The sequence below is a fragment of the Myotis yumanensis genome, unplaced genomic scaffold, assembly GCF_028538775.1.
Source record: "Myotis yumanensis isolate MYYU_CA2020_CCGP unplaced genomic scaffold, mMyoYum1.0.hap1 SCAF_8, whole genome shotgun sequence".
Taxonomy (NCBI): Eukaryota; Metazoa; Chordata; class Mammalia; order Chiroptera; family Vespertilionidae; genus Myotis; species Myotis yumanensis.
The window spans coordinates 10,442,935-10,456,726 of record NW_027223759.1 but is presented as its reverse complement, the minus strand read 5'-3'; the positions used below and the strand labels follow the sequence as shown (position 1 = coordinate 10,456,726).

The 13,792-nt window shown below is 36.9% G+C and overlaps 1 protein-coding gene across 3 annotated transcripts in view; it reads right to left on the bottom strand.

The window, feature by feature from the left end:
• FAM117B (family with sequence similarity 117 member B) overlaps nucleotides 1-13,792 on the bottom strand; it is a 298,958-nt gene that overhangs the window by 237,155 nt on the left and 48,011 nt on the right. For all 3 annotated transcript variants that reach the window (XR_011472381.1, XR_011472380.1, XM_070421877.1), the window contains exons 3-4: nucleotides 10,508-10,600; nucleotides 9,494-9,607 (exon numbers count right to left, since the gene is read on the bottom strand). Coding sequence is in view for 1 of the 3 variants with exons in the window: in XM_070421877.1 (XP_070277978.1) it covers nucleotides 9,494-9,607; nucleotides 10,508-10,600 (207 nt within the window). In the remaining 2 variants the exon portion in view is untranslated. The remainder of the gene's footprint in view (nucleotides 1-9,493; nucleotides 9,608-10,507; nucleotides 10,601-13,792) is intronic.

Sequence of the window (13,792 nt, the reverse complement as noted above, 5' to 3'; positions counted from 1 at the left end):
CTTCCTCCACCAGCCAGAAGAGCCACCACAGCTGTGAACAGCACCCACCAGAGGCCCTGCTACCAACGGAGGAGCAGCTGCTACCACAACCGCCCAAGGAGCAACCACAGCCCAAGGAGTGACTGCCACCCAGGGAGCAGCCACTGCCACCCAGGGAGCAGCCACTGAACAACTCAACAACTAGATGTCAGTGAGATCAAACATGGGTAGACAAAGAAACCCCCAAAGGAAAGAAAAGGAGGACTCGCCAGAAAAGCAGCTAAGTGAGACAGAGGCATGCAACATGACGGAAAAAGAATTCAGAATAAGGGTCCTAGAGTACATGCACCGGACGGAGGAAAAAATCAATACCATATGCAAGAAGCTAGAAGAAACAGATGAAAAAATCAACAACTTAAATAAGTCCCAAGAAGAAATGAAGAGCGATATAGCTGCAATAAAAAACACCATTGAAAGTATCAACAGTAGAATAGGAGAAGTGGAGGACCGAATTAGTGAATTAGAAGACAAGGAAGCAAAACACACTCAAACTGTACTGCAATTGGAGAAAAAAATTAAGACAGGAGGAGAGCCTAAGGGAGGTTTGGGACAACATGAAACGAAACAACATACGAATAATAGGGGTGCCAGAACAACAGAAAGATGAACAAGGATTAGAAAACCTATTTGAAGAAATAATATCAGAAAACTTCCCTGTGGTGGGGAAGAAAAAAGTCACACAAGCCCAGAGAGTCCCAAACAAGGTGAACCCGAAAAGACCCACACCAAGACACATCATAATTACCATGGCAAATGTTCAGGACAAAGAGAAAATCTTACAGGCTGCAAGAGAGAGACGGAAAGTTACATACAAGGGATCTCCCATTAGATTATCAAATGATTTCTCAACAGAAACACATCAGGCCAGAAAAGAATGGACGGAAATTTACAAAGTGATGCAAAGCAAAGGACTGAATCCAAGAATACTCTATCCAGCAAGGCTATCATTCACAACTGAAGGGGAAATAAGAAGCTTCACAGACAAAAAAAGGCTGAGGGAGTTTATCACCACCAAGCCAGCCATGCAAGAAATGCTAAAGGGACTGGTGTAAAAAGAAGAAATAAAAAGCTCAGAAAGAAAACAGCCACACACAAAAAAAGAAATGGCTACAAACAAGTACCTTTCAATAATAACTTTAAACTTAAACGGACTAAATGCTCCAACCAAAAGACATCGAGTGGCTGAATGGATAAAAAAACATGACCCATACATCTGCTGTCTACAAGAGACCCACCTCATTAGAAGGGACTCACACAGACTGAAAGTGAAGGGATGGAAAAATATCTTTCAGGCAAATGGAAAGGAAAAGAAAGCTGGGGTAGCAATACTTATATCGGACAAAATACATCTCAAAGTGAAGGCCATAACAAAAGATAAGGAAGGCCACTTCATAATACTAAAGTGATCAATACAACAAGAAGATATAACCCTGGTAAACATATATGCACCCAATGCAGGAGCACCCAAATTCATAAAAAATCTCCTGGAAGATATCAAAGGAGAGATCGACAACAATACAATCATAGTAGGGGACTTTAATACACCACTGACATCACTGGATAAGTCCTCTAGACAAACAATCAGCAAAGAAACAGCAATCCTAAATGACTCATTAGATCAGATGGACTTAATTGACATTTCAGAACACTTCACCCCACAGCTGCGGAATATACATTCCTCTCAGGTGCTCATGGGACATATTCAAAAACAGACCACATATTGGGTCACAAGCAAAGCCTCCACAAATTCAAGAAGATTGAAATCATAAAAAGCATCTTCTCAGACCACGATGGCATAATGTTAGAAATAAACTACAATAAAAACAACCCAAAATACTCAAACACTTGGAAGCTGAATAGCATGTTATTAAATATTGATTGGGTTACCAATGAGATCAAAGAAGAAATTAAAAACATCCTGGACACTAATGACAATGAAAACACAACAATCCAAAACCTATGGGACACAATGAAAGCAGTCCTGAGAGGGAAGTTTATAGCTCTACAGGCCTATCTCAAAAAACAAGAAAAAATGGTAGTAAATCATCTAACTCTTCAACTCAAAGAATTAGAAAGAGAACAACAAGAAAAGCCCAGAGTGAGCAGAAGGAAGGAGATAATAAAGATTAGAGCAGAAATAAATGACATAGAGACCAAAAAAACATTACAGAAAATCAATGAAACCAAGAGCTGGTTCGTTGAAAGGATAAACAAGATTGACAAACCTCTAGCCAGGCTGACCAAGAAGCAGAGAGAGGACCCAAATAAACCAAATCAGAAACCATAGAGGCGAAATAACAACAGACCCCACAGAAATACAAATGATTGTTAAACAATACTATGGACAACTCTACTCCAACAAACTAGACAACCTGGAGGAAATGGACAAATTCCTAGAAAAATACAACATTCCAGCACTCAATCTGGAAGAATCTAAAAATCTCAATAGGCCAATAACTATGGAAGAAATTGAAGCAGTCATCAAAAAGCTTCCAGCAAACAAAAGCCCAGACCAGACGGCTTCACAGGGGAGTTTTACCAAACATTCAAGGAAGAACTAAAACCTATCCTCCTCAGACTACTACAAAAAATTCAAGAGGAAGGAACACTTCCAAGCTCATTCTATGAAGCTAGCATCACCCTAATACCAAAACCAGGTAAAGATAACACAATGAAAGAGAATTACTGGGCAATATCCCTCATGAACATAGATGCCAAAATCCTCAACAAAATCTTAGCAAATCGGATCCAGCAGTACATCAGAAGGATCATACACCATGACCAAGTAGGATTTATCCCAGGGATGCAAGGATGGTACAACATCCGTAAATCAATAAACGTGATACATCAAATAAACAAATTGAAAGAAAAAAAACCACATGGTCATATCAACTGATGCAGAAAAAGCATTCGACAAAATCCAACACCCATTTTTGATAAAAACTCTCAGCAAGGTGGGAATAGAAGGATCATACCTCAACATAATAAAAGCCACATATGACAGGCCCACAGCCAACATCATACTCAATGGACAAAAACTAACACCATTTCCCCTAAGAACAGGAACAAGACAGGGATGCCCACTCTCACCACTCCTGTTCAACATAGTCCTGGAAGTATTAGCCATTGCAATTAGACAAGAAGAAGAAATAAAAGGCATCCAAATTGGAAAAGAGGAAGTAAAACTGTCCTTATTTGCAGAAGACATGATACTATACATACAAAACCCTAGAGACTCCATCAAAAAACTACTAGACTTAATACATGAATTTGGCAATGTAGCAGGATACAAAATTAACTCCAAGAAATCTGAGGCATTTCTATACACCAATAGTGAACTTTCAGAAAGAGAGATTATAAAAACAATACCATTTACCATCGCACCAAAAAAAATTAAGATACCTAGGAATAAACTTAACTAAAGAGGTAAAAGACCTCTACTCAGAAAACTACAGGACGTTGAAAAAAGAGATAAGGAAGACATAAAGAGATGGAAGAACATACCATGTTCTTGGATTGGTAGAATCAACATCATTAAAATGTCCATTCTACCCAAAGCAATCTATAAATTCAACGCACTTCCCATTAAAATACCAATGGCCTACTTCAAAGATCTAGAACGAACTCTCCAAAAATTCATCTGGAATAAAAAAAGACCCCGAACAGCTGCAGCGATCCTGAGAAAGAACAAAGTAGGTGGGATCTCAATACCAGATATCAAGCTGTATTACAAAGCCACTGTTCTCAAAACTGCCTGGTACTGGCACAAGAACAGACATATAGATCAATGGAATAGAATAGAGAGTCCAGAAATTAGCCCGAACCAATATGCTCAATTAATATTTGACAAAGGAGGCAAGAACATACAATGGAGCCAAGATAGTCTCTTCAATAAATGGTGTTGGGAAAATTGGACAGATATATGCAAGAAAATGAAACTAGACCACCAACTTACACCATACACAAAAATAAACTCAAAATGGATAAAGGACTTAAATGTACGACAGGAAACCATAAAAATTCTAGAAGAATCCAAAGGCAACAAAATCTCAGACATATGCAGAAGCAATTTCTTCACTGATACAGCTCCCAGGGCAGTTGAAACTAAAGAGAAAATGAACAAATGGGACTACATCAAAATAAAAAGCTTCTGCACAGCAAAAGAAACCATCAACAAAACAACAAGAAAACCCACTGCGTGGGAAAACGTATTTGCCAACGTCGTATCTGATAAGGGCCTAATCTCCAACATTTATAGGGAACTCATACAACTTAACAAAAGGAAGATAAACAATCCAATCAAAAAATGGGCAAAGGATCTAAATAGACACCTTTCAAAAGAGGACATTCAGAAAGCCAAGAGACATATGAAAACATGCTCAAAGTCGCTAATCATCCGAGAGATGCAAATCAAAACAACAATGAGGTACCATCTCACACCTGTCAGGATGGCTATCATCAACAAATCAACAAACGACAAGTGCTGGAGAGGATGTGGAGAAAAAGGAACACTTGTGCACTGCTGGTGGGAATGCAGACTGGTGCAGCCACTATGGAAGACAGTATGGAGTTTCCTCAAAAAGCTGGAAATGGAACTCCCATTTGACCCTGTGATCCCACTTCTAGTAATATATCCCAAGAAAACAGAAACACCAATCAGAAAGGATATGTGCACCCATATGTTCATAGCAGCACAATTCACCATAGCTAAGATCTGGAAACAGCCTAAGTGCCCATCAGTAGATGAATGGATTAGAAAACTGTGGTACATCTACACGATGGAATACTATGCTGCTGTAAAAAAGAAGGAACTCTTACCATTTGCAACAGCATCGATGGACCTGGAGAGCATTATGCTAAGTGAAATAAGCCAGTCAATGAAGGAAAAATACCACATGATCTCACTCATTCATGGATAATAAAGACCATTACAAACTTTTGAACAATAATAGATACAGAGGCAGAGCTGCCTCAAACTGATTGTCAAACTGCAGTGGGAAGGCCAGGGAGGGTTGGGGGGCAGGAGAGAGGGGATTAAGAGATCAACCGAAGGACTTGTATGCATGCATATAAGCATAACTAATGGACATAAGACACTGGGGGGTAAGGGAGGCCAGGGGATTGTCAAGGGCGGGGGGGGGGGGGGGGGGGGTGGGAGTAGAAAAGACACATATGTAATACCCTTTGTAATACTTTTAGCAATTAAAAAAAAATAACAAAACAAAAATAAAGTACCCAGATTTCTGACCTTTGAGATAATAAAGAGGTTTGTTTAAGCTATTAAAAAAAAAAAAAAAACATACTATTAATTTACATGAGTAACTCTGAAATAAAATAAAAATACAGTCTATAGGCCTCGTAAAAAGTGTGAGTGACCAAATCTCCTTCTCAGTATACTGTACATTAAAAACAATTTAAAGATAAAGACCCAGACAATCAAGATAGACTTTCAGAAGTATATTCACATCTATGAGGAACTATAAAGGGAAAACGGATAAAAGAATACTAAAAGAATTTCAATCTCAAATTATTGTATGATTGTAACAGAGTTCTAATTTCACACATAACTTTAAAGTCCTCTAGTGACACAATTAACTGTATTTATAGCAAGACTTCGATGGGAATATTCCTGTAAAATTTACTTACTTATACTTCCATTGTAATGATTTTAATGTTTTTTTAAGGAATGAAAATGCTATGATTTATTTTCTTTTTTTTTCCAAAGCCTATCTCTAACTTAAAAAAACATTTTTTTTCACTGACAGTTATTGCTTTTGAAAAGAAGTAACTGATAACATAATTATAGGATATTACTCGGTTTCTTTTTTTTTAATATTTTATTGATTTTTTACAGAGAGGAAGGGAGAGGAATAGAGAGTTAGAAACATCGATAAGAGAGAAACACCAATCAGCTGCCTCCTGCACACTCCCCACTGGGGATGTGCCCGCAACCAAGGTACATGCCCTTGACCGGAATCGAACCTGGGGCCCTTGAGTCCACAGGCTGACGCTCTATCCAATGAGCCAAACCGGTTAGGGCATTACTTGGTTTCTTGACAAAATACTCAAAATTAAATATGAGACAAGAATTGCAAAGGCCCTGACTGGTTGGCTCAGCTGCTTGGAGCGTTGTCCCATACACTGAAAAGGTTGTGGGTTCGATTCCCAGTCAGGGCACGTATCTAGGTGCGGGTTCAAAACCCAGTGGGGGAGAGTACAGGAGACAACCAATCAATGTTCCTCTCTCTATAAAATCAATAAAAACATATCCTTGGGTGAGGATTAAAAAAAAAAAGAATTGCAAAAATATCCGCCAAAGTTCAATGCAACAGTGTGCCTGAGATCTCTTGTAAATTGCCCTGCTGCCTGGTAAAAAAATGTGATTAACCCACCATTCACTTGGAGGTTTCTTTGAAAAACTTGTCTTTCTGAGGAAGGTGGGTAAGCAAAAAGGTAACAGGGCCTTTGATCAATTATCACTAGTTCCATTCAATGGACAACCCTGTCCTCTGACATAGAACTTAGTGTTAAACCTGTATTCCTCCTCTTTTATTCCTGCTCACCATTATAATTGATATTTTTAAAAATTAAGCATAACACATTAACAATCCTCGGAACAGGCAAGGAACTGGTGAGAAAGATCCAAGGGGAAGCTTCAATCTGGAGTGCCGAGGCAGCGCTTCTTCACTGCTTACTGCTGGGCCCCTGCGTCCCACTTTCCTCACGTAATACGGGAACACAACCACCTCAGATTGTAACGTGTTATTTTTTTTTAATTTCCTCTATCTCTAACATCTTTCTATGCTTTAAAATTATTATTTACCAAGTAACATTCATAGCTGAATGGTATTTTGTTGTATAAATAAATATATTAAGAAATAAATGCTTTGCTATTGGACAAATAGTTTCCAATTTTTCACTACTCAAAAAAAAATGCCACTATGAACATCCTCTTAAATAAATATTGCATACAAATATAAATATTTCCTTAGGATAAATTCTTGAGCCGGAGGGACTACTGACTCAATGTACAGAAAAGATTTTCAGGACTTTGATTCATACTGCTAAATTAATCGGCAAAAACATTTTTTACTCCTCACAGTATCTGCACTTCGTGTTCACTGCAGCAATATTTCTGAGAGCCAAGACATGTTAACAACCTAAGTGTCCACTAACAAATAAATGGATAAAAAATAGGATTATACACACAAACAATGAAATATTATTCAGCCATGAAAGAGGAAATCCTGCCAATTGCAACAACATGGATGAACCTAGAAGACATTAGGTTAAGTGAAATAAGTCGGAGAAAGACAAATACTGTGTGATGTTACTTATATGTGGAATCTTAAAAAAAAACAAAAAAAAACCCCACCTCATAGAAACAGGAGAAGATGGATGGTTGCCAGGAACAGATAGGTAGGAGAAATGGGTGAACATGGTCAAAGAATACAAACTTCTAGTTATAAGATGAATATGCTTTGGGGATCTAATGTACAGCATGGTGATGACAGTTAATAATGTATTGTATACTTGGAACTTGCTGAGACAGATCTTAAAAGTTCTCACCAGAAAAGAAATAAAAAGGTAACTATGTGAAATGAGGGATGTCTTAACTAACCTTATTGTGGTAATATTTTTACAATATTATACATATATCAAGTCATCAAAATGAATAGCTTAAATGCACAATGTTAAATATCAATTATATTGCTATAAAGCTGAGGTGGGGGGAATGATACACTGGACTTCTTCAAAATTATTTGAAAATAATTTTTTCTCTGTGAAAGACCCTGTTAAGAGAATGAAAAACTAATTCAGACTGGGAGAAAATATTTGGAATTCGCAAAGCCAACAAAGGACTTGTATCCAAAATATATAACGATCTCTCAAATATATAATAAAACAAACAGCCCAATTTAAATATGGGCAAAAAACTTGAACATACATTCATTAAAGAGGATTTACATATAGCAAATAGTCTTAGAAAAATGTGACAGTGCAAATTTTTATCAAGTACAATACCACTACACATCTATTCGAATGGCTGAAATAAAAATACAAGAGGCAGAGTAGGTGGAAGTTACACTCACCCTCCTCCCAGGTCCAAATTGGAATTACAACTAAATTACAGAACACTCCACCTGAATAGCCAACTGAAGACTAGCTGAGCAGAAGTCTTGTAACCAAGGATTTATAGAAGAAGCCACTTTGAGACTGGTAGAAAGGGCAGAGACATGAAAAGGGCTGGCCCCACATCCATGTACAGCAGCTGGGAATCTGGAGGGACATCTCAGCTGCAAAAGTTACCCCCTGAGGAGCAAGGGGTCTCAATCAAACGCATGTGCATGCGGGTAGATGAGCCCATATAACATCTGGCTGTGAAAATTAATGGGGATTCTGTCTGCCAGGGAGAGACAGTACTCTGCTCAAAACCCAGGTGCCCTCTTAAAGGAACAGCACACAAAATCTCATTCGTGGCCACTTAGTCTGGGCTCCAGCAGAGAGAGCGAAGATCAGAGCAAACTGGAGATGTGGGAGGACAAACAGGGTGTGAGGCTCCAGGGAAAGAGCTGAAGGGACCGCTGCCAGGGCTTCTATGCCAAGTTCCTCTCAGACAACACTCACAGATGACATCTTTCCTGGGTCAAGCACTCCCCTCCATACTGCATCAGCCTAGATAAATGCACTAGCCCCCCCCTTATGACTCCATCACCCTGCCCTGCTGAGCTGTTGGAAATTACAACCAAACTTTAAATTTATGAAATCAAATTTGACCCATGTACCAATATTTTAGGACAAAATTAGTTTGAAAAAATATATACCTCTACCAATACTTTCTCTTGAAAACAATCCGAATATACTTGACAATCATCAGAAGGTATCAACCTAGAAAAGGTGTTGGCAAACTTTTCCTTGTTTCTCCTTGCCTAAGGACCCCATCCAATTTCAATTCAGTTAAAGAGAAATGTTCCCGGTGCGAGCCATCAAGAGTAGTTTATAGGATTCTACTAAGGAAGCAGAGCAGCTAAACGTGTTCCCTAGTAAATGACTTTATGAGACAGGTATCGTTATCATCCTCAATCCTCAGATGAGGAAACCGAGACTTAGAGCAGGTTACCTGTCCAAGGTCTGATTCCACAGCCAGTGCATATCTCTATTATTCTGCCTCCAACATACTAAATCGATAGATACAAAAGTACAGTAAGTCAAAATATGAAAAATTAGCTATGTCTCTTAGAAGTCATATCACAGATCACCAAAGGAAAATACCATTTTGTCAATTTAATATTCTGGTTTCTTTTTTTCAGTTTATTTTTATGAAGGTTATGATTCAGTACTAATCAGTTTCAAATGTGCTTTTGGCTATTCTGTCCCACAGTCACCTATAAAATAACAAATCACCTGCAAAATAAAAAATCTCGTCTGCATCTTGTGTTATCTGTGCTCCTACCTGACACTGGTTAATGGCTGAATGGTTGCCATGGAATGGTGACTGTCTTTCTTTATCTCGATGATGTCGACTGCTATGCTTACTTCTCTGCAATTGCTGGCGTAATTTTGCAATCTGCAAAGGGAAAAAACAACACATGCATCAGAGTGTTTCCCATACTACATAAAGCATCCTTGCTTAAGAACCAGAAAAATTCAGTCTTAATAAAAGTTTTGAATTTTTAAACTGTATCACAAAATCTTATTGTATATACACATGCATATATAAAGAGATATTCCAAGTACTAAACAAGTGAAGTTTTCAGCATTTAGAATAAATTATATTACAACTTTCACAAAGAATTAAAAATTCATACTTATTCTCTCATTGCCCTCATAAGTCACATTTTATTTAGATTTCTTTATCAAACTTGTGACCTTCAACAGCTCCAAAAATTAAACTATTTGAATATCAATTCAAGCCACAAAATGCACTCACAGATATAATCTTTAAAAATACCAAATAAAATTTTAATCAATATCCCATGTTATTTCTGGACTGAATTTTCCTGGTCTTTTTTCCTACATTATATCTAAAATGAAAATGTTATAATTGTAGACAGAAAATGGTAATCAGGTAATCATAGCACAGGGGCAAAATCAACTTAGTTATACTGGGTTACTAAATAGTAGAATCACTACCATAATATACAGAAATAATACATGTGAATTTGTTATATCACTAAAATTTATATATCTGATATTTATATTAATAGGTATAGATGCTCTTTTTTTAAAAAGGAAAAACACACTATCAGATAAGTAATGTGTACATTTCTCCATTCAAATCTTTATTCAATTAACATAACTGTTTTTCTGTTGTTAATTCTCAAGTAAACAGAACTAAGATAAAAACAAACACACAAACCCCACACACAATGGAAACTGACAAATCTCTGCTGCCCACAATTTCAAGGAACTAGCCAACGAAGGAATCAAGTTTCCACACCCACTTTCTTGGAATCATTTTCCTGACCTCCTTAAGTTGATCTGTACTGCCCCAGGATGCTGAACGCTTGTGAGACCCTTTCTTCTTTTCAAAATATTCTTCGGCCCATGCACTCTCTGTCTATAATGAGAAAAAGGGGGAAGGGAAATTTTAATAAAAGAATCATTTAACAATAATATATACCACATTTGCCACAACATGGATGGACCTTCAGGGCATTATGCTAAATGAAAAAAGTGAGACAGAGAAAGACAAATACTGTATGTGGATTCTAAAAAAACCCAAACATACAAAAGAGATCAGATTCGTAGTTATCAGAGCCAGGGGATAGGTTTGTAGGGGACTTGGATGAAGGTGCACAAAAGGTACAAACATACATTTATAAGAGAAATAAGTACTAGAAATATAATGTACAACATAAAGGTTATAATTCCCACAGCTGTATAGTATATTTGAAAGTTGATGTTTCTTTCTCTCCCTCTCCCTTCCTCTCTAATGTCAGAAAAAAAAATATTTAAAAAAATCAATGAGACAGAAGTTTTGAACACTATAACCAATATGACCCAATATATACTCATTGAACATTACACCTTATAAATTCTGAACATATGGTTTCTTTATCCCAGCATGCATGAAACATTTATCATCATAGACCATATGCTAGACCAGTGGTCGGCAAACTGTGGCTCGGCAAACCACGGCTCGCGAGCCACATGTGGCTCTTTGGCCCCTTGAGTGTGGCTCTTCCACAAAATACCAGCTCTTCCACAAAATACCAACTTCTGCGCATGAGCCACGAAGTTTCAATCGCACTGTCTGTGTGCGCCCGCACATGGTACTTTGTGGAAGAGCCTCACTCAAGGGGCCAAAGAGCTGCATGTGGCTTGCAAGCCGCAGTTTGCCGACCACGGTGCTAGACCATAGAGATGTCTCAGTAAATAATCAGAGGATTCAAATCACTGAGTATATTCTCTGATCACAATGGAATTGAATTTGAACTCAGTAATAATAAGACATCAAGAAAATATATGAAAAGTAATCAACACAATTCTAAAGAAATTGACTCATCAGTCGGATTCAAAAGAGATTAGAAAATAGTTTGAACCTAATGATAATGAAAATGTAACATATTAAACTATGTGAGATACTTCAAAACGTACAAGAGAAACCTCAAAGTTCAAATGTTTACATCAAATAACAACAAGGAATGTTTAAAATCAGTAGTAATCTAAGCTTCCACATTAAAAGGTAAGAACAAAAAGAGTGTATAAAAAGGTTACTATATGGTGACTATGTGGGTTTATCCCAGATAAGAAAGATTTATTTTAAATTTAAAAATCTAGCATTATAATTCACCATGGTAACAGAATATAGGAGAATAACCATATTTATCTCTATAGGTAGAAATAAAACATTTGAAACATTCAGCACCTTTTTGAGGCAAAAACTTCCAATAAACTAGGAATGAAAGGGCACCTTCTCAATTTCATAAAGAGAATTTAAAAACAACAGCTAACATCCTACTAAATGGTGACTTTTTTTGCTTTTCTTCCAAGGCTGGGAAGAAGGCAAGGACGTCTGTCTGTGCTCACCATTTGTATTAATCACTGTAGTGAATGTTCCAATCTTTTTAAGAATTAATGTAACAAAATAAGAAATTAAAGTTATAAAGATTATAAAACAAGAAGATTGAAACAACAAAACAAACAAATATATAACAAGTAGCTTAACTATCTTTATTTGTAGGGGACATGATAGTCTATATAACAGAGAACAATTCTATATGCTCTTTTATCAGTTCAGAGCCTGTATAGTTAATTTGAAAAGTTTGCTGGAAAACCAAATTAGCAATATAATAAACTAATCTAAGACAAAGGACAATGATCTAAACTATTTTTGCTTTATATAAACTTTAAACTAAATATGAATAGCAGCAAAACCAAAACAAAATAAAATACTTAATGGATACAATTGCATACAGTAATATTTTGATCTATACAAGCCAATCAGGGAAAATTGCATTTTTGTAGAAATAATGGCTACAAAAGATAATTTTCAAAAGCAAATCCTTTACAGGTAAATATCAACATTTGATTTCCAATTAGTTTTTACCATGTATAATTTTTTATATGAAAAAGGACTGATTCATCTGAATATACTTTTAATAAAATAAGCAGAAATTATGTAACTGTGGTTTTAGAATAATGAAATTACCTTGGTTACAGGAATTTACTTGGTATAATTTCTTATACATACTTTAATTGGGAGATTAAAGGAGAGTAACAAAACTGGAGAAATTAAGACTTTCAGATTACAGTGCAATATAGAGATTTCATGTGAGGCTGCCTTTAAGTATGGGGAAAATACATGGGGTAAGTACACCAGAGTCAAGCTGCCCACATCAATATAGTTCATTTGCAAGGTTCCATACTGAGTTTGCCTTATCTTCTCAGAGTGGTGGGTTAGGGTAACGGTCCCAACAGATGAACAGCTGTTACTGCAGGTGAACAGCTGCACACCAGACACTGGGTTTTTAATTCAGAATAGAGTGAAGGTGAGCAACACAGAATTTCACAGGAACTTCTTTTTAGACAGCATTAAAGAGATGAAACTTGATGCTTGTGAATGTCTGTATTTAAATAGTTTTCTGTATTTGAATAGGTGTCACTGTGTGTTAAACAGTTACTGAACACACTGGCATATCGAATATTTTCTATTAAAAAAATGATTTTGTGTACATATATTTTATGTGTTTACTCAGAAGATAAATTTAAAAAACCTGCTTGTATCAATCACCTCTTCTGTCCTGTCTCACATTTTCTCAGTCCACTTCCCCCCCCTTAGTGATTACAAGGCAACGGAACTGAACTTTAGCTGCACTGCATGTGTTTCTCGTTGTTTTACTAAGGCTTTTACATGACGTGGTTGGGACACCTGTGAGAAGCTGATGATCATTTGTGGGTGCTCAAAACTGCAAATGTGTCGGAATTAACACCCCCTGACACAATCCTTGACTTTGAGGGATATTATGCTCAGTGAAATAAGCCAGCCAGAGAAAGATAAATACCATATGATTTCACTTATATATGGAATCTAAAAAACAAAACAAACAAAATTGAAACAACTGATAGAGAACAGACTAATGGTTGCCTGAGGGGAGGGGATTGGAGGAGTGGGTGAGAAAAGTGAAGCAATTAAGAATTACAAATCAAATGAACTCTCCAAAAATTTATCTGGAATATAAAAAGACCCCGATAGCTGCAGCAACCCTGAGAAAGAAGAACAAAGTAGAAGGGATCTCAATACCAGATG